Source organism: Salvelinus fontinalis, chromosome 10 (assembly GCF_029448725.1).
Source record: "Salvelinus fontinalis isolate EN_2023a chromosome 10, ASM2944872v1, whole genome shotgun sequence".
Lineage (NCBI taxonomy): Eukaryota > Metazoa > Chordata > Actinopteri > Salmoniformes > Salmonidae > Salvelinus > Salvelinus fontinalis.
Window position 1 is genome coordinate 5088430 of NC_074674.1, and position 22281 is coordinate 5110710.

A 22281-nucleotide genomic window follows, 5' to 3' on the forward strand; every position below is an offset into this window, starting at 1 on the left:
TCTGTTTTGTTTGACTGATACACTTCATGCCGTGAAAAGGATGATGAATAGAGCAAGCCAGCTTGTAGTCCGAAAAACAGAAATGAGTTACCTCTGGTTTGTTCAGACATTTCTATGGGGAAAATGAATGGGGAAAGAAGAGGGTTTGGGGATAAACACCAAATATAAGGTCTAGGCTTAGGAGATCTTATATTTTTTTGTTCTATGAGATAATATAAGTCAGTTAACATGTCCTTTATGAATAATGAAGCCTTTATGTGCTTTTCTTTATAACATAAATGCTTCAACATTCATAAAAAGTGAAGTTGGCTGATGAAAATGATCGCATGGAACAAAATGTATAATAAGATCTCCTAAGTCTGTGTTTACCACCGACCTTATTTTCAGCATTTATCCAAAAACCCTACAAAAACGCCATTCATTTCTCCATAGGCTTTGTCCAACTAACCAAATGTACACATACATGTTATTCAATCATTGCACCCACACTGCTTGCGCGAGTCAACGAGCATCTAAGTAGCCAGGCGCTAAAATAGAACTTGGTTCTATTTGTGAGCTTAATACGATGCAAGTCCCGCCTCTCCCATCTCCTCAATGGTTTTTAGGAGCATATACCCATGTGGGTGATTGAAAGATGAACTGAGCTCCACACTCCAGTCTATAGTGGTAATGGACCTTTAAGTTGGTTGCCAACCGCCATATGAAGTCCAAAGAAGAAGAAGCCTGAGGAAGGAGAGATTATTAGAAAACAAACTTTTACCCTTGTATCTGTGGATTAATTGTCTTGTGCATTTTAGGTAAAATAACAACCCAATGTTGCCATACATGTTGAATGCTTTTCGACCTGTCCCCAAATTAATATAGTTGGTCTGGTGTGGGGGGCCACAATCAACATACGCGCGATGGCACACGCAGACGCACGCGCGCGTGAGGTCTGGTCAGCTTGATTTAGTGGCTACAGAAAGAGTCCGTTACAATTTCTCTATACCCAACACAAAGAGAAATAGTTTAATCTGCCTCCTTTTGCCTTTTATTGGGTAATAGCGCCCCCACGCAGTTAGGGTTTAGGCCTACATTTGTCAAATATGAATATTTCCATGTTTTCTACTGTGACATACAGATTAAAAACTGTATCAATTTCAATAACAAAAAAATGTGGGTGTCTCTTCGAACCATTTAAGATTAAACATAAACACAATCATCAGGACTTTTACTCAGCCTATACATAATAGTGTTGTAATAGGTTATCGTATCCATATTCTTATTTTTCCTAATTTTGGTAACACTTCCTATGAATACCGTATTATACGGATATCTGCATTATATGGACATTTAGAATGGTTATAGTATGCAAGCATTTAGAGTACTATATGAACTGGTTGTATAAAGCCTTAACTTGTCTTGCTTTATAATACAAATACTCTTATTATCCATAATTCACCGTTATTCTTGTAAAAACGAATAGATTTATCGCAATACTTGCAAAAGTAAGCCTAATGGAGAAAAAGGTATTTATCGACGAGGATGGGATTCGAACCCACGCGTGCAGAGCACAATGGATTAGCAGTCCATCGCCTTAACCACTCGGCCACCTCGTCGGTTGGAATATTTGCGGAAAATATCTATGTTTATCCATAGAAAATAATTTCGTGCGCGTTAAAAATTAACTATCAAACTCAGCTTTTCGATTTATTTGCACCAGTTTACTACTGTAGTGAATATACCATTCCAAAAGTACGTTAAATTGCTTTGGATTTATACAACATGAGGTGGGATTAGTCCCCATCTCCCAGACAGGTGCGATCGTAACCACTCCATGGTGAAAAAAAGTTTAATCATAAAGTTCCTTCACCGAAACTTTCACCATGGAGTGTGGTTTAGTCCGCTAGCGAAAACCTTTGACTGAAAGGCTAGCTCACATTAGCTGATAGCTAGCTAGCCAATGTTGTAAAGAAGTTCAGTAAATTCAAATGTAACTTGTTTTGAGATAAATATATATTTTTAACACAAATATGTTAGCTCGTGACCTGAGATTCACTTAAAAATACCTATCTTGAAGGTTGTGGTCGATGGTAGCTGGTAGGCCAGGTAGGATGATGTGCAATAGGCCTGAAACAGCAGAGAATCTTTGTATAACAGAGCTAGCTATATATGGCAGTTTTTGCCTGCAGAATCCGTGTGGATAAGAAAAACTCAAATAGATTGTAACTTGTATGGGCACTGTACAGTAAACAAAACAAAGATAACAGTTTTAATATTGATCATTGTAATAATGTGCTGTATTTAATAACTAGGCTATGCATCCACGTTTGTTAGTTAAATTGCCAGTAAAAGTCACAATATAGGCTTGGTTCAGGAGAGATTGGCACAATTCGTGGGAGAATCAAGTTCATGTTATCCATTCAGCATACGATGTCAATGTGCCAGAGCTGACTTCAATAGCTGATCTGGGTGCGTAACAAGGATGGGCATATTGGGTGGAGAGCTGATTTATGCCCCATGTTGTCATGTGTAAGAATCTGGAGGGGGCCTGGTCCAGGACTGAGGTGATCTCTGACCCCTGAAGCAGGCAGCTGGTTGGCCCCAGAGTGACCTCACAGTCCAGCCTGCTCAGTACTGGCAGGCTGAAAGGAACATGGCATGTTGACATCTCATCTATATGATTGGCAGGTGGCTGAAGGCCTGTGCTTGGGATTTTGGGCTGCTGTGTGTATTTCCACAACCCTTGCCTTGATCCACACAAGCAAGTGGATCCATCTTGTGGGTGAATGGGGAAATATTCCACGGTCCGGTAAGGCAGCCTAGCAGCAGCAGTCATGAGTACCTGTGGATGTCTACAGGACATGTGTTTCTCACTCCACTGTTCGTTCGGGACAAGGCCCTCCTTGAATACAGCACTGCCTCCTCTATAGACTGACTTCATATAGTCCCTGGAGAAAGAGCAGATGTTATATAGGACCAAGAAACATCTGAAATGGCAAACAATGAGACAAGGATATGATGGTATGGTTCCCTATATCCAAAGAAAACAATCAGCATTTTTCACACATCATGTCCAAAAGTATCTCAAATTGATTGTGAAGCTCAACAAAGTCACTTATAGATGATTTTAACATGATGCGGCAAAAATGCTAATATCGATACCAGGACTTGCTTATACCTATTCCTTTAACATGCTTATACCTATTGACTGAGACTAGAAGCTTGTCCCCACACACAATGGTGCTTACCCGAACTCTGATTCTTTGACTGTATGTGATCCCCCTGAGTCGCAAGGGGGCTCTATCTGCAAAGTTTTCATTTGATGTGTGGTGAAAGAACCAGCAGATATAGGGAACTTCCCCAAGGAACAATGGCCCTCCAAACCAGATGGAATAACAGGACCTTCTATCATGGCCAAGATCCCATCTAAAACTGGAGTAAGGAGGAAGTCTTCTCCATCCATGGGTATGTATGGAGCCAACGAGTCCAGGTCCAGCTCACATAGTTCCTGCAGGGAGGAAATATGCAATTAAAAAAGGGATCGAAAAAGTCCACCATTGATGCTACCAATTTCAGCCCAGGTTTTACCCATGAGCAAAGACATAGGTCTACTTACAGAGAGTGAGTTCATGTTCATTTGATCCTCTAGGTTGAGCTCTGCATATCCCTCATAGGTTTGGATCTCATTTTTGTGTTCTAGATCAGATTGGGAGGAACGTAACAATTCAATGCCACAAGTCTCTTAACACCTCTTCGGTTAGATGCAAATAATCGTCAGCTAAAGGGACAGACCTGGAGTTGGTATTTTTGTGTTGCGTAGATGACCAGCTGTCTCTGCTGCAGGATAGGCCTCATTCTGCAGGGTGGGCCCCACCTCAAGTTCAGAGTAACAGGGCCTCAGTAGCGGTTCTATTTGCTGCAGTGAGAACACCATCCCTGGTAGCTCCACCTCACTGTGGTGAGACAACGAGATAGGGCAAACGGAAAAAGGACAGAGAAGATATCTTTACACCAGATACGGTGCATACAACTTGGTAGCACAAGTAACAAGGCATTTTACTTGTAAACAGCTGAACAGATATCTATTCTAACCAACTTCTTATCCACACAGTCTTGGTAAGAGTTGTCATTCATTAGATGCTTTCATTGGACCCCGACCCCAACATCACTTCTCACCTTAGGATGTAGTTGATGCAGACAACACTCTGGGGCTGCCCAGTCTGGTTGTTGTACACCACCGATGCATCCGTCTCTGCCCACACATAACCACCACCTTTCAGCAGCAGACGGTACCTGCCCATGGTAGCCTGTCCCTTAGAGAGCACTGTCCCAGGCACATGATCACATATCAATTTAACATGGTCAGAACATACTAGTGATATTAACAATATTTATATACACCTCATGATTCGAGGTAACTCACAGCTCTGGTGTGCTTTGTGAATGTGCTGGCAGTCAGATGTGTGGTAATACTGATACACAGACTGGCCCAGAAGTTCTGTTTCTGTATATCCAGTCAGCTCCTTGACACTAGAAACAAAATCATATGAAAAACAGTATGAAAAGTATTATGTAATATGCTTGTATTACTCGTCTCGTTTCATTAGCGTCACCAGATGAGTGTCGAGTTAGTGACTGTACCCTGAATGGCAGTAGGTGAACCTCATGTCCAGGCGATGTCCGCTCAGGAAGGTCTTGTGATTCAAGCTGGCATCCCTGATGATGCATTGTGAGATGGGTAAGGGTCGGCACAATAGGACAAGACAGGCTGACTCTGGAAGGTGAGATTGTTTCTTAACCCCAACGCAGTGAATCACCTGTGTGTGTGTGTGAGGGACAGAGAGAAAAGAGAAAGTGAAGTGTGTATTTCTACAACAGAGAAGAATAAAACTCAACATGTTAATACTCTGCTTCAAACTAGCATGAAGTACTGACCTTCAACATGTTAACACTCTGCTTCAAACTAGCATGAAGTACTGACCTTCAACATGTTAACACTGCTTCAAACTAGCATGAAGTACTGACCTTCAACATGTTAACACTCTGCTTCAAACTAGCATGAAGTACTGACCTTCAACATGTTAACACTGCTTCAAACTAGCATGAAGTACTGACCTTCAACATGTTAACACTGCTTCAAACTAGCATGAAGTACTGACCTTCAACATGTTAATACTCTGCTTCAAACTAGCATGAAGTACTGACCTTCAACATGTTAACACTGCTTCAAACTAGCATGAAGTACTGACCTTCAACATGTTAATACTCTGCTTCAAACTAGCATGAAGTACTGACCTTCAACATGTTAACACTGCTTCAAACTAGCATGAAGTACTGACCTTCAACATGTTAACACTGCTTCAAACTAGCATGAAGTACTGACCTTCAACATGTTAACACTCTGCTTCAAACTAGCATGAAGTACTGACCTTCAACATGTTAATACTCTGCTTCAAACTAGCATGAAGTACTGACCTTCAACATGTTAATACTCTGCTTCAAACTAGCATGAAGTACTGACCTTCAACATGTTAACACTCTGCTTCAAACTAGCATGAAGTACTGACCTTCAACATGTTAACACTGCTTCAAACTAGCATGAAGTACTGACCTTCAACATGTTAATACTCTGCTTCAAACTAGCATGAAGTACTGACCTTCAACATGTTAACACTGCTTCAAACTAGCATGAAGTACTGACCTTCAACATGTTAACACTGCTTCAAACTAGCATGAAGTACTGACCTTCAACATGTTAACACTCTGCTTCAAACTAGCATGAAGTACTGACCTTCAACATGTTAACACTGCTTCAAACTAGCATGAAGTACTGACCTTCAACATGTTAACACTGCTTCAAACTAGCATGAAGTACTGACCTTCAACATGTTAACACTGCTTCAAACTAGCATGAAGTACTGACCTTCAACATGTTAACACTGCTTCAAACTAGCATGAAGTACTGACCTTCAACATGTTAACACTCTGCTTCAAACTAGCATGAAGTACTGACCTTCAACATGTTAACACTCTGCTTCAAACTAGCATGAAGTACTGACCTTCAACATGTTAACACTCTGCTTCAAACTAGCATGAAGTACTGACCTTCAACATGTTAACACTCTGCTTCAAACTAGCATGAAGTACTGACCTTCAACATGTTAACACTCTGCTTCAAACTAGCATGAAGTACTGACCTTCAACATGTTAACACTCTGCTTCAAACTAGCATGAAGTACTGACCTTCCATCGTGTGTGTCTGTGGTTGACAGCTCGACCCTGAGAGGTCAGAGTGCTCCTCACACGGAGGAGGAAGTCACACTGCTGTTGTCTCTCACTATCTGATAGAAAGACACGATACAGAAGATAAACAATATACCTCTTTGCTAACTAATATCTTGTTCAAAATATGTGAAGTCCCCTTTACCTATCATTTTTGAGAGGATATCTCTGACTTCCCTCTGGTCACAGTGGTGCATGAAGTCAAACAGACTCCTACCAATCAGATCCATCTACACGTGAAATAAAAACATTTGTTGTTTAGATTTTTTTTTGTCATCCATCCGTTTTGCCTTCAGTTCCAGTACAATATGAACACTCAACATACAGTTGAAGTCGGAGGTTTACATACACCTTAGCCAAATACATTTAAACTCAGTTTTTCACAATTCCTGACGTTTAACCCTAGTACAAATTGTCTTAGGTCAGTTAGGATCACAACTTTATTTTAAGAATGTGAAATGTCAGAATAATAGTAGAGAGAATCATTTATTTCAGCTTTTATTTCTTTCATCACATTCCCAGTGGGTCAGAAATTTACATACACTCAAATAGTATTTGGTAGCATTGCCTTTAAATTGTTTAACTTGGGTAGCCTTCCACAACCTTCACCCAATAAGTTGGGTGAATTTTGGCCCATTCCCCCTGACAGAGCTGGTGTAACGGGGTCAGGTTTGTAGGCCTCCTTGCTCGCACACGCTTTTTCAGTTCTGCCCACACATTTTCTATAGGATTGAGGTCAGGGCTTTGTGATGGCCACTCCAATACCTTAACTTTGTTGTCCTTAAGCCATTTTGCCACAACTTTGGAAGTATGCTTGGGGTCATTGTCCATTTGAAAGACCCATTTGCAACCAAGCTTTAACTTCCTGACTGATGTCTTGAGATGTTGCTTCAATATATCCACATAATTGTCCACCCTCATGATGCCATCCATTTTGTGAAGTGCACCAGTCCCTCCTGCAGCAAAGTACCCCCACAACATGATGCTGCCACCCCCGTGCATTACGGTTGGGATGGTGTTCTTCGGCTTGCAAGCGTCCCCCTTTTGCCTCCAAACATAACGATGGCCATTATGGCCAAAAAAAAGTATTTTTGTTTCATCAGACCAGAGGACATTTCTCCAAAAAGTACGATCTTTGTCCCCATGTGCAGTTGCAAACCGTAGTCTGGCTTTTTTATGCCAATTTTGGAGCAGTGGCTTCTTCCTTGCTGAGTGGCCCATCAGGTTATGTCGATATAGGCCTCCTTTTACTGTGGATACAGACACTTTTGTACCTGTTTCCTCCAGCATCTTCACAAGGTCCTTTGCTGTTGTTCTGGGATTGATTTGCACTTTTCGCACCAAAGTACGTTCATCTCTAGGAGACAGAACGCGTCTCCTTCCTGAGCGGTATGATGGCTGCGTGGTCCCATGGTGTTTATACTTGCATACTATTGTTTGTACAGATGAACCAGGGCGTTTGGAAATTGCTCCCACGGATGAACCAGACTTTTGGAGGTCTACAATTTTTTTTCTGAGGTCTCGGCTGATTTCTTTTGATTTTCCCATGATGTCAAGCAAAGAGGCACTGATTTTGAAGGTAGGCCTTGAAATACAACCACAGGCACACCTCCAATTGACTCAAATGATGTCAATTAGCCCATCAGAAGCTTCTAAAGCCATGACATAATTTTCTGGAATTTTCCAAGCTGTTTAAAGGCACAGTCAACTGAGTGTATGTAAACTTCTGACCCACTGGAATTGTGATACAGTAAGTTATAAGTGAAATAATCTGTCTGTAAACAATTGTTGGAAAAATTACTTGTGTCATGCACAAAGTAGATGTCCTAACCGACTTGCCAAAACTATAGTTTGTTAACAAGACATTTGTGGAGTGGTTGAAAAACTAGTTTTAATGACTCCAACCTAAGTGTATGTAAACTTCCGACTTCATCTGTATGTACATATACTGAACAAAAAATATAAACGCAACATGTAAAGTGTTGGTCCCATATTTCATAAACTGAAATTAAAGATCCCAGAAACGTCCCATATGCACAAAAAATGTATTTCTCTCAAATCTGGCGCACAAATTTGTTTACATCCCTGTTAGTGAGAATTTCTCCTTTGACAAGATAATCCATTCACCTGATGTGTGTGGCATATCAAGAAGCTGATTAAACAGCATGATCATTACATAGGTGCACCTTGTGATGGGGACAATAAAAGGCCACTAAAATGTGCAGTTTTGTCACACAACACAATGCCACAGATGTCTCAATTTTGAAGGAGCGTGCAATTGGAATGCTGCCTGCAGGAATGTCCACCAGAGCTGTTGCCAGAGAATTTAATGTTCATTCCTCTACCATAAGCTGTTTTAGAGAATTTAGCAGTACATCCAACCAGCCTCACAACCACAGACCACGTGTAACGACGCCAGCTCCACATCTGGCTTTTTTACCTGCGGGATCGTCTGAGACCAGCCACCCAGACAGCCGATGAAACTGAGAAGTACAGTGCCTTGCAAATGTATTCATCCCCCTTGCCGCTTTTCCTATTTTGTTGCATTTCAACCTGTAATTTAAATGTATTTTTATTTGGATATCATGTAATGGACATACACAAAATAGTCCAAATTGGTGAAGTGAAATTTAAAAAATAACTTGTTTCAAAAAATAAAATAAAAATCAGGCATATGTATTCACCCCCTTTGCTATGAAGCCCCTAAATAAGATCGGGTGCAACCAATTACCTTCAGAAGTCACATAATAAGTTAAATAAAGTCCACCTGTGTGCAATCTAAGTGTCACATAATCTGTCACAAGATCTCAGTATATATACACCTGTTCTGAACGGCCCCAGAGTCTGCAACATCACTAAGCAAGGGGCACCACCAAGCAAGCGGCACCACGAAGACCAAGGAGCTCTCCAAACAGGTCAGGGACAAAGTTGTGGAGAAGTACAGATCAGAGTTAGGTTATAAAAAATTATCAGAATCTTTGAACATCCCACGGAGCACCATTAAATCTATTATTTAAAAAAATGGAAAGAATATGGCACCACAACAAACCTGCCAAGAGAGGGCCACCCACCAAAACTCACAGAGCAGGCAAGGAGGGCATTAATCAGAGGCAACAAAGAGACTTGCAGCTGTATTGCTGCAAAAGGTTGCTCTACAACGTATTGACTTTGGGGGGGGTGAATAGGTATGCACGCTCAGGTTTTCAGTTTTTTTGTCTTGTTTCTTGTTTGTGTCACAAAAAATATTTACCATATTCAAAGTGGCATGTTGTGTAAATCTAATGATTCAAATCCCCCCCAAATCAATTTTAAGGCAACAAAATAGGAAAAATGCCAAAGAGGGTGAATACTTTCGCAAGCCACTGTACTTCTGTCTGTAATAAAGCCCTTTTGTGGGGAAAAAAACATTCTGATTGGGTGGGCCTATACCCACCTGCCCAGTCATGGGAAATTAGGGCCTAATGATTTTATTTCAATTGACTGATTTTCTTATATGAATTGTAACTCTGTAAAATCATTGAAATTGTTGCATGTTGTGTTTATATTTTTGTTCAGTATAATATGACTGTACCTGGTTGATGCCAGTGTGTGTCCTTATGTCCCCTGTAGTGAAGATAACCTGGCCGTTCTGAGACACCAAGAACATGAAACCCCCAACAGCAGAATCCAGCACTGTCTCCACAGAGAAAATCCCAGCCATTGGGTATCGGCCTAAATAACACAGAGGACAATGCCTTCTACTATATTTCTAAACCCTTGAACACTCTAAAAGCCTTGTCATTCCAAACGCCCAACAGAATGTTGTTACCGTGCATGGTGAAGTGGACTGTGTCAGAGCAGACCCTGGTCTCTGGTGTGACATTGTCTCGATGGTCTAGCAGTGCTCTCAGACGCAGATAGTCCAGTGTGAGTCTGACGATAGAAGCCTTGTCTATGTGGCCAGTCAGACCAGAGGGCAGAGGTAGCCATGCTGCCAGCTCCTCAAACAAACGGCTCTCTCTCTCCCTCCTGCTCTTAGCTGCAACACGGGACTGGGCCCGCAACCGCTCCGTACTCACCCTGTGGTACAAGCAGTGTCATAAGCAGTGTCATACCATTAAGAGAGAACATTTCTGAAAATATTTTGCAGTTGAGAGGAATGAAGAAATAGAACTACAGAGAGAGATAGGAAGTGAAGGGGCCCAAGGAGCAGGGGTTGGAACAGGTTCAGGGAACAGAACAGAAAACTGTAAAATAAATACATTTTTCAAGGAACAGAAACAGAACTTGGAATGAAAGTGACTCATACTGTTCTGGAACCGAACCATTATTTTTTTAAAGCATGGGAACCGGTTAATGGCTTTCTTTTACGTTCCAGGCATTTTTTTCTAGTCCCACAACAAAACGCAACAAAGCTCCTATGCAAAGCCCTTACTCTTTCACTCAGAAACTTATGCCCCGTTTACGTGACGCATTTAATCTTTCATCTTCACGGAGTCTCGCCCCGTGACTGAAAAGTGTAGAGTTTGTAATTCAAGCTGGAGTAGAGCCTGTCTCTTGTCAGAGATCAAATTTATTTTAGTAGATTGCAAAATATGATCTGTTCATTCAAGACAGGATAAATATATTGTTTCTGGTAATAATAAAACATGTTTTGTTTAGTTACTTTTTCCTCAACTTGTTTCTCTACCTTTATAGCAAGTCAAGCTAGCTTGCACTGCAGAGCAGCTGGCTAAAATCTAGGCTAGGTTAAAGATACCACCGTAGCTAGCAACTTCCACCTAATAATTATAATAAAAAACAAACGTAATTGCAATAAACTTAAACAGGAGGCAACAGTCATATAATACACATTGGCTGTTAACACATTACTATTAAAATAGTACTTATAGGATAGGGTGACCAGACATCCCCGTTTTCCGGGGACAGTCCCCGTTCTTGGTGGCCTGTCCTCGGAAATGTCCCCGTTTTATTACAGTGCATTAAAAACAGACTGCAAAGTGAAATAATATTTTACGTGGCAAGAAAGCCCGGGCAGTAGAGCCTACCAGTTGACTTCTCAATCGCGTTGTGCTTGTTTCGTCCAGCAGAGGGGGCTGCTCGCTATAGCAGCTTCATTCACTCTTCTTCTTCTGCTAACTACTTGCTCCCGCTAGTTTTAGAGAAAACTGCTATGGAAATCTTGGCCAGAAGCTAGCAAGTGTCAAGTGAATCCACAACATCACCACAAACATCTTTTCAAGCCAGGTAAGTTACAGTCGTTTGAGATACTAGCTAGTGATGTTAAAATGTCACAATTTATTATATAGATAGATGATCTGCTCTATAAGGTTTTAAATAGGTTATGCTAGCTAACATTAGCTATGTCGACTAAGTTATCTAGCTAGGTTAGCTAGCTACTGTCTTGGTAGCTAGGTTAAACAACGTTCACATGTAAACATGATTATATTAAATGAATGCACAATTAATTATGAGAATATTTAATATTTATTTGTAGATTACAATTTTAATGGTTTGGCATTATAATAAGTAACGTAAACTCACCCCATTCCGTACAAATGTGCGCAACCGCGACATTCAAACGAGCCTGCAAAGAAAACGAATGGGACTGTAGCGACTGTGTTGACTTCAAAATCTGGGGTGTGAACTACGTTTCTATTCAAGCGTTGATCGACATGGTAATGTCTCTATAGTATTGGAGAAAAGTTGAAAAAACTGACCCTCCATTACACGTGTAGCACTTCGCTCATCGTTTAAAAACAAGAAATGGACAGTGACGGGGGTAAGGGTGGGATACCTAGTCATTTTTTGCGTCATCACTGCATGCGATCATGACTCTCAAAGCTGCTGTTACCTTCTGAAGATCACTTTAGCACCGCCCTGAAAACCCTTCAAATAGGTATGTAATGATACATTATTTAAACTCTTTATAGTGTTTTGTTTACATTGTAGAGGCAATAAGGGGGTTAAGTTGGACAGATCGAGTGAAAAAAAGCAGTTTTCCCACACGATAACTGTCCTTCTCACTATCACGCATTAGTTTCGCTTCCCCACCCGCCATTTTTAAAAAGACCCGATGGAGCTCATTGCCTTGTTGAATTATGCAGAAACGGGCAGCGTGGAGCTCATGTCATTGATTTTGTTTGAAAGGGGAGAAATTGTGCTTTACAATGATATTGACATTACAGTTGATCTGGAAGTATTACGTTTTTGGGCCGCTAAAATAAGGTAAATTGTACGGACCAAGGCGATGTACAAAAGTGAGTGAGTTTACATTAGTGTGAAAATATACTTTGACATTTTCATAGATAACATTAGCATAATATTTTCTGATAGAGTGGAGAGGAGGAAGACGATAGAAAGAAGAGTGAAAGAGAGAGGAGGAAAAGTAAAGATATGATTACAAAGCCTGCAAATGTATTATTCCAACCAATGTTTTTTAGATAAAATACAAAAATGAGGCAAGCAATGGGAATCTGTTAACCAAAGTTTTTTATCTAATAGTGTACTATTTATTATTAAACATTGGAGAGGAAGGAGAAGGAGAAATTAAGGGTGTAAAAAGAGTGAAGCGAGGAGAGTGTATAAGAGTGAGGTGGAAAGGTAAATAGAAGGAAGACGAGTGAAGAAAAGAGGAGAAAGATTGGAGCAGAAGAAAAAGTTAAGAGAGTAAGAAAAGCAGACAGAGGAGGTACAGGAAAAGGCAGGCCGAACAGGCCCCCAAACAAACAGGGAGTAGCAGCAGTGTACGGGTGGGGGGGGTCAATGTAAATTGTCCGGTGGCGATTTTTATGAATTGTTCAGCAGTCTAATGGCTTGGGGGTAGAAGCTGTTGAGGAGCCTTTTGGTCCTAGACTTGGCTGTCCGGTACCGCTTGCCATATGGTAGCAGAGGAAACAGTCTATAACTTGGGTGACTGGAGTCTCTGATAATTTTATGGGCTTTCCACTGACACGCCTATTATATAGGTCCTGGATGGCAGGAAGCTTGGCCCCAGTGATGTACAGGGCCGTTCGCACTCCCTTTGTAGCGCCTTACATGCTGACCAGACCGGACACGTCGCGTGTGCGAGCGTCGCAAAATAAATGTAGAAATCCATGTTATTCAATTATTGCACCCACACTGCTCGCACGGCCAAGGGCTAAATTAGAACTCATTCTAAAGTCCTGCCTCTCCCATCTCCTCATTGGTTTATAGAAGCAGGTACCCACGTGCCATCTCTTCATCGGTTATACCCACGTGGGTGATAGAAAGACAAACTGTTTTGCCGGTAGTCGTGGTAATACAATGAAAGTTGAGATGCGATCACCATATAATTTAAACAATGAAAAAGCCTGGAAGGTGGAGAGATGACTAGACACGATTCGGTTGGCCGTTTTATGTGTGGATTAATTGTCGGAGTAGAGATCCTTGTGCATTTCAGGTAAAATAAAAACTCAATGTTTATATCCCAGGACAAATCAGCTAGCAACAGCAAGCTAGCTAAATAGGACAAATTAACGTTAGCTAGCAAGTGCAAGCTAACTAGCTAAATTACCATACATGTTTAATGCTTTTCGACCTGTCCCCAAATTAATGTCATTGGTTCAGAGTTTGTTTTGATATTTTAACCTGCGTGTCGTGATCGCGTTTGGTGTGGGGGGGCAAAATACATTTGTGCATGATAGCGCACGATGCCGCAAGCGCGCAGCCGGTTTGGGCAAGGTGTTATGGTCAGATACCGAGCAGTTGCCATATCAGGCGATTATAGAACCGGTCAGGATGCTCTCGATGGTGCAGCTGTAGAACCTTTTGAGGATCTGGGGACACATGCCAAATCTTTTCAGTCTCCTGAGGGGGGTAAAAAGGGCACGACTGTCTTGGTGTGTTTGGACCATGATAGTTCGTTGGTGATGTAGACACCAAGGAACTTGAAACTCTCGACCCGCTCCACTACAGCCCCGTTGATGTTAATGGGGGCCTGTTCGGCCCGCCTTTTCCTGTAGTCTACAATCAGCTCCTTTGTCTTGCTCACATTGAGGGAGAGGTTGTTGTCCTGGCATCACACTGCCAGTTCTCTGACCTCCTCCCTATAGGCCATCTCATCGTTGTCGGTGATCAGGCCTACCACTGTTGTGTCGTCAGCAAACTTAATGATGGTATTGGAGTTGTTTGGCCACGCAGTCGTGGGTGAACAGGGAATACAGGAGGGGACTAAGTACACACCACTGTGGGGCCCCAGTGTTAAGGATCAGCGTGGCAGACGTGTTGTTGCCTACTCTTACCACCTGGGGGCGGCCCGTCATGAAGTCCAGGATCCAGTTGCAGTGGGAGGTGTTTAGTCCCAGAGTCCTTAGCTTAGTGATTAGATTCGTGGGCACTATGGTATTGAACACTGAGCTGTAGTCAATCAACAGCATTCTCACATAGGTGTTCCTTTTGTCCAGATGAGAAAGGGCAGTGTGGAGTGCGTTTGAGATTGCATCATCTGTGGATATGCTGGGGCGATATGCGAATTGGAGTGGGTCTAGGGTGTCCTGGAGGATGCTGTTGATGTGAGCCATGACCAGCCTATCAAAGCACTTCATGGCTACCGACGTGAGTGCCCCGGGGCGGTAATCATTTAGGCAGGTTACCTTCGCTTCCTTGAGCACAGGGACTATGGTGGTCTGCTTGAAACATTTCAGACTATGGTGGTCTGCTCAAACATTTCAGGTATTTCAGACTCGGTCAGGGAGAGGTTAAAATGTCATTGTCTTGACAGTTGATCCGCGCATGCTTTGAGTGCACGTCCTGGTAATCCGTCTGGCCCAGTGGCTTTGTGAATGTTGACCTGTTTGAAAATGTTGTTCACATCGGCTACCAAGAGCGTTATCACACAGTCATCCAAAACAGTTGGTGCTCTCGTGCATGCTTCAGTGTTGCTTACCTCGAAGGGAGCATAAAAGACATTTAGCTCGTCTGGTAGGCTCGCGTCACTGGGCAGCTCGCGTGTGGGTTTCCCTTTGTAGTCCGTAATAGTTTTCAAGCCCTGCCACATCCGACGAGCATCAGAGCCGGTGTAGTAGGATTCGATCTTAATCCTGTATTGACGCTTTGCTTGTTTGATGGTTCGTCTGAGGGCATAGCGGGATTTCTGATAAGCGTCCGGATTAGTCTCCCGCTCCTTGAAAGTGGCAGCTCTAGCCTTTAGCTTGATGCGGATGTTGCCTGTAATCCATGGCTTCTGGTTGGGATATGCACGTACAGTCACTGTGGGGATGACGTCATCGATGCACTTATTGATGAAGCTGATGACTGAGGTGGTGTATTCCTCAATGTCATTGGATGAATCCTGGAACATATTCCAGTCTGTGCTAGCAAAACAGTCCTGTAGTTTAGCATCCGCGTCACCTGAACACTTCCGTATTGAGCGAGTCACTGGTACTTCCTGCTTAAGATTATGCTTGTAAGCAGGAATCAGGAGGACATGCTGATAAATATTTGGTAAAACTGATTTAAGTTTGCCTGCATTAAAGTCCCCGGCCACTAGGAGCGCCGCTTCTGGGTGAGCATTTTCTTCTTTGCTTATGGCCTTATAGAGTTGATTGACAGCGGTCTTAGTGCCAGCTTCACTTTGTGGTGGTAAATACGAATAATACAGATGAGAACTCTCTTGGTAGATAGTGCGGTCGACAGTTTATTATAAGGTACTCTACCTCAGGCAAGCAATACTTCGAGACTAGCAATACCTCGAGACAAGCTAGCTTGATAGTTAGTGAAACGGTGTGCCTCCCACCTGCTGTGTACTGGAGTCCTCCTTAGGACAAGCTAGCACACAGTGTCCTTCGCTCCCGCCTGCCGAACACCTGCCATCGTTAACAGAACTGTGCGAAAACAATGCCTGACAGGTGGGGGCGAAGGACACTGTTTACCAGTGTATGGCTAGCTAGCTACCGTTGTCGCCCCCGCCACTTCTGTGTGGTTTATCAGTGGCTGGCATCCAAAGTTATTGTGCATTAACACCACCTACTGTACTTTAGCAGCTCCGCCTCCACCTGTCCTACTTAAAACTTGGCGAATAGAAGCAATAAGAGGGGTTCCTGCAGATGAAGGGGGGAGGGGCAGGCTCCTCCCCCCTCAGAAGATAGGGAGGGATATTTTTAATTAGCTAGAGAATCATGGATTAACTTCTTCACTGCTAGTTATGGATAATATAGGCGTATTTATCCCGTTTCACCTTGGATGTATTAACTAGAAAAAGGTAAGACGTGTTTTTAATTCTGGTGCAGCTCTGCACCCACAAACGTATGAGCTAGCTAGCTCATGCTTGTTAGTTATCTAGCTAGCTCAAAGGACATTAAAAGTTCCTACACAGAAGCCGCTCCTCCTAGGTATAATTCTGTGGACGTCATTCAAATCATGCATGACATAAGATGCCCAGCGCTTCAAGCCTCCTCCTCAAACAACCCTCTCAAGCTCTTCCCTACCCACAAAATTTCAGTCGCATCTTGCGCCAATAGTTAGGTTACACTTGTCTGTCCATCACGCATGTGAACACCTAGGTTGCCTGCTCTGTCCGCACTGATTGGGGAAGTCATTTAATGAGCTAAATGTAAAAACTGTAGATTTCAGAAAGGAATGATATAAAATGGTAAATTTTTGGGGTTCAAACTATATTTTGCTGGTCGGAAGAGTGGAATGAAACAAAAGAAAATAGTGGTTCTGTTCACAAATAATTGTGTTTCCAACCCCTGCTAGGGAGAAACAAAAACAATGAGGGGATGTTTACATAACACTACAGTTTCCATGACATACATTCTATAGTTATCAAGCCCAAATCACAAATCACTCTTTGCCAGAGGGAAGCTAAGAGTGTGAACCTCCTGAGGAGATAAAGGGCGACTTTCAGCCATGGGGGGCAACAACATCACAGCTACGTCATGCTAGCTTATCACAACCAGTCTTGGTTGTCTGCTTCCAGAGATACAGCAACTAACTACTATGCTGTAGCATATCTGGTATAGCTAACTCTTGCAAAATGTTCTGAAGTGCATTAGAAATGTACTGAATTGTTTTGATCATATACAGTCAGGTCCATAATTATTGGCACCCCTGATAAAGATGAGGGGGGTAAAGTATAAAATAAATAAATAAATAATAATAATACAAATACTGAGCTATATTGTATGAAACAAAAAAAGGGGGAATTATATTATTTTATACTAATAAAGCTGCTCAGAGAAAGAGGTTTTGTTTAACAAGTTATCAAGTCTGGAGACAGATAGCCATTGCAAAATGTTGATTTTGTGGTCAATTAACCATTTCTTTGTGAATTTGATGTGTGCTTGGTGTTATTGTCTTGCTGGAAGATCCACTTGCTGCCAATAGTCAGCTTCCTGGCAGAGGCAACCAGGTTGTGGTATAAAACATCCTGGTACTTGGTAATGTTCATGATGTCGTTGACCTTAACAAGGGCCACAGGACCAGTAGAAGCAAAATAGCCCCACCAAGGGTGCCAATAATTATGGACCTGACAGTATATGACCAAACAATCATTTCTAATGCAAATAAACAATGTTTTGTCAGTTAGTGATCAGTTAGTGCTAAATCCACTCCTGACTTTCCCATGTCTAAAATAAAAACCTTAGTAAAGTGGTGTGTTTGTTTTGTTTATTAGAGTAATTCATTAGAGAAGTAACTCACCTGCTTCTCTTCTGTCCATTAATTCTGTCCTTCTGTCTCTTTGTTTTGTGGAGCTTTTGATCACAAGCATCTTCCAGAGAATTTCCTAAATGAGGAAACATTATCCAAAATCTCTGAATGGACACTTGCTAGTAATCACAGATACATGCCAGTCATGCGGTCACAAGCATTTCGTCCCACTTGTACTTTTGGAGGTTGAACTAGAACAGGTTCCTGAACCAATGTCCAGTGGCAAGTCATTCATCTTTCTCCTGAGACTCCTCCTCTTTTGGACATGCCACCTCCCACAAGGGAGGGAATCTCATCCACTTTGTTTACAAACAATCTCCTTTGGGCACAGAATTATCAGTTAATGACCATTTACCAAATATATTACAGTAGAAGAAATGAACACGGTTGCATTTATCAATACATTAGTGGATTCTATCGTGAAGTAGATGTTTATCCTTTCTTAATTAAAGTGAAAACTAAATACTAACTTGCTTAATGGTATTTTCTTTTAAATGTTGTCTTACCCATGAGGTGATGGACTAGGGTAAAGTTGGCACAGACATTGACCAACACAAATTTTTGTGTTTTAAAAACATTTAGCAGGACATCTGGCATGATTCCTGATCCTAAACTGTGGCGCCAGTTACATGCCTTATGCTGTAAACACTTCCTCCACCCACCCCACACACAAGGGTACAGACATACACATTATCTGCCTAATGTTGTGCAAGTGAAGTAAACACATACTAAGTAAACATTATAAACTGGGTGGTTCGAGCCATGAATGCTGATTGGCTGACAGCCATGGTATATCAGACCGTATACCACGGGTATGACAAAACATTTATTTTTACTGCTCTAATTATGTTGGTAACCCGTTTATAAGGCAACTCGGGTGTTTGTGGTTAATGGCCAATATACCACGGCTAAGGGCTGTATCCAGGCACTCCACGTTGCGATGCGCGTAAGAACAGTCCTTAGCCGTGTTATATTGGCCATATACCACACTTCCTTGTGCCTTATTGCTTAAGCATACTATAAAAAAGACACACTTTTATATAATTAACACTGACCACTAGATATCAAGGGCTGTTACAGTGTCTTTCCTTTATATCCAATCAACTTGTTAAAACAGAATTTATTCCGAAGGGATACAGTGGCTCAAAAGGTTTCATAAAAGTGGCCAATTTATACAAGGCTGTCATCTCTGTAAGTTGTTTAAATCAATACTCAATTTGACAGATGTAATACATACACAAGCTGCTTTCCACTTTCTTTATCTTTGGTTGTCCACTGAATGGAGTCTTCTCACACTGGATGCTTCATGATCAAAGAGGAGCACTTCAGTCTCATCCCGTACAACAGGTTTTTGATAAAGGCAGCGATTAAAAAAAGCCATCTTCATCTGTTCTTTCTTTCCTTTCTTCTGCTTATTTCATCACGTCTTGAAACTGTGTTCATTATAGTTGGGATGTACCGTGAAGTACAATGTAAGTCCAGATGAGTCCATTATGAGTGTACCCTGGTTATCCAGAAATCTGCAGGGACAAGTGAAGTAGTCATATAAAGAACATAGAATATGGAACATAAAATATAGAACATAGACGTCTCCATCCATCTCTATTCCGCATCCAAAGAACTACTGCATTTCTGTCGCTGTCTTTCTCTGTCAGTCTGCAACAGTGTACAGAGGCAGTGGGAAGCTCGGCGGTGTACCATTCCAAAAATATGTCAGGTAGTGGTGATTAATGGAGAGTGTCTTCCTGTGGTCAGCTTGGTTGGCATGCCTCAGTTTCAGTCCAACGCGGTGCACAACCCATAAAGCCGGATCTCTTTTATTGAGACTGGATCCTTGATACTTGTAGGTGATTCCATACACTGAACGCAAGGGCATGAGTCTTAGACAAGAGTAAGAAATATGTCAATAGCCTGAGGACAAGGGAAGCCAATCAAGCTGGTAGAACCACTTGAACCAATATGCCTTCAACTAATGAGAGCAGCAGAATAAATGAGGGGTAAAACAGCTCAACAGCTCATAGGCCTGAGGTGCTAAAGCTCTGTTACAACAGGTCACAGACCATGCTCGGGTCATCCACTGGTTGGCCATGTAAAGTTATTGGCATCTGGAGCTGATGCAGTGTTTGTAGGATGGGAGAACGTGATGCCCCACACTGCAAAAGCGCCTGGCGCCATAACCGCCCAGGCCCGGAATAAACACAGAAACGGCATGACGGATGGGTATCGTGCCACCCTTGCTTCTATAACAAGTCACCTAGGGACCAGTCTGAGGGCCACAAGTCACGGTTCTCTCTTATCAGCATCCAACAATTAGCTAACAGAATGTTCCTAGGCAGAAAGTAACCCATGGAAAAGGCTATCTATGACAAAAATACCTACTGTCATCATGAGAGCGAAAAGAACGACCACTTCATGAGCAGGCATACCGGTGTTTACTTATTAGAAACAGGTTGGAGAACTTACTTTTTTATAATAAGAAAATAGTATATTTGAAGACCCTGAAGGCATGTTGTCCTCCATACTGACGTGATGTCTACTGTACCAGTGAGTGGGATGAATGAGGTAGGGAGCAGCTGATGAGAATTGGAGGTGCATTCTTAGAAAAAAAAGGTGCTATCTAGAACATAAAAGGGTTCTTTGGCTGTCCCCATAGGATACACCTTCGAAGAGCCCTTTTTGGTTCCAGGTAGAACCCCTTTGGTTCCATGTAAAATCCTTTCCACAAAGGGTTCTACATGGAACCCAAAAGGGTTCTACCTGGAACCAAAAGGGTTCTCCTATGGAGACAGCTGGAAGAACCCTTTTGGAACCCTTTTTTCTGAGTGTAGATCAGAGACCTGGGTGGTCAAGGTGTGGTTCAATAGTTGATTTTGTGTCATTTCCTGTTTATGGATGCACTTTTGAGAGTTTTTATTACATTGTGTAACAGCAGTCTAAGTCGTCCTCCTCCTCAGACGAGGAGAGGCGAGAAGGATCAGAGGACCAATACGCAGCGTGGTAATTTTCCATAATGAATTTAATCAACACAAAACAATACACTATACTATACTATACAAAATAACAAAAGAACATACCGTCACAGTCCTAGCTGGTGCAGACCACAAACACAGAGACAGGAAATAACCACCCACAATCCCCAACACAAAACAAGCCACCTATATATGATTCTCAATCAGGGACAACGATTGACAGCTGTCTCTGATTGAGAACCATATCAGGCTGAACATAGAAACAGACGAACTAGACACACAACATAGAATACCCACCACAACTCACGCCCTGACCAACTAAACACATACAAAACAACAGAAAACAGGTCAGGAACGTGACACATTGTGAAAACAGAATCAAGAAAGGAGGCATTGTAGTCTGCAATGTGATACAGGGAAAATACAACAAATTATGAAAAGTTATCAGGAAAATGCTGCAAAGAACATAATGTACTGTATGTCAATCTTCATAAAAGCAGCACTATAGTTCACCAGCTTTGTGTCTCTGCATGACGTTTTATCACACTAGCTCAAGATAGTATGGTCTGATTAAATTGTGGTCTACAGATGTATGCTCTTAATTTGAGGAGTTTAATCCTGCAGCAACAGGAAATTTGAATTATTGTGTGGATTATAAAAATTTACATTTGTGTAGGGTTTGATACATTTTTAGTATAGCAAATAAAGTCTGAAATGTTAAAGTGGAAATTACAAACTTTACAACCCTTTTTAAACCTTGAATACACAACAAGTTAGCATTTTCTGAAGTGCAGGAAATGTTCTTGCAACAACAGGGTCACCACATTAAGATCCTACACCTGTATGTTTCTGTGTCAAAGCCCTGCCACAGACTTCCTTCTGGTGCATGTACCCTTTTTCAGTAGAAAAAAGACAGATGATGTAGCTGATGAATTCTGGCAACTTAATTGAAGCTTAAGTAGTGAAACTGACACTAACTGGAACTTTAAAAAAATATTCATACATTTTTTTTTACACAGGAACTTCTCATTTGCTTCAAGTTAATCAGTATCAGCACAATGCATATTTATAGACAGCCTACTTTAAATTCAAAAGGATATACTATACTAAATGTTTGTTTTTACTCACTTTTGATTGTTAACAAACATTGGATTAAGTGTTATTTATAATCTAATTATGTACAAAGCTTCTGTGTTTATCGCTTACCTATTGGCTGTTAGTGAACGTGCATAGTTAATTTACTTTATAGTTGTAGATTATTAATGGTCTGTACAATCCCCCTGCAATGTTCTTTTCTGTAGTTTGTCTTTCTGTGTTTTTCATAGATTGAAGGATGTGGCCAGTGGAACAGGAAATGTAACACATGCTGTTTTAAATAAAGTTAAACTAAAGGGGA

General features: G+C 41.7%; 1 protein-coding gene and 1 non-coding gene across 2 annotated transcripts; both read right to left on the reverse strand.

Annotated features, from left to right (window-relative positions):
• Window positions 1-1516: 1516 nt before the first annotated feature.
• Window positions 1517-1598, reverse strand: trnas-gcu (transfer RNA serine (anticodon GCU)). The gene has a single exon. It is a non-coding gene; the product is annotated as a tRNA-Ser (tRNA).
• Window positions 1599-2237: 639 nt separating this feature from the next.
• On the reverse strand, window positions 2238-18640 carry hif1al2 (hypoxia inducible factor 1 subunit alpha, like 2). The gene is made up of 12 exons (XM_055935486.1): window positions 17908-18640; window positions 10073-10323; window positions 9836-9975; window positions 6410-6494; window positions 6226-6323; window positions 4624-4799; window positions 4406-4512; window positions 4159-4306; window positions 3775-3935; window positions 3599-3678; window positions 3231-3490; window positions 2238-2930 (listed from the first exon to the last, which is right to left on the reverse strand). Exons 1-12 carry the CDS (start codon window positions 18006-18008, stop codon window positions 2390-2392), a joined length of 2148 nt encoding a protein of 715 aa, XP_055791461.1. The 5' UTR covers window positions 18009-18640; the 3' UTR covers window positions 2238-2389.
• Between the last annotated feature and the right edge of the window lie 3641 nt (window positions 18641-22281).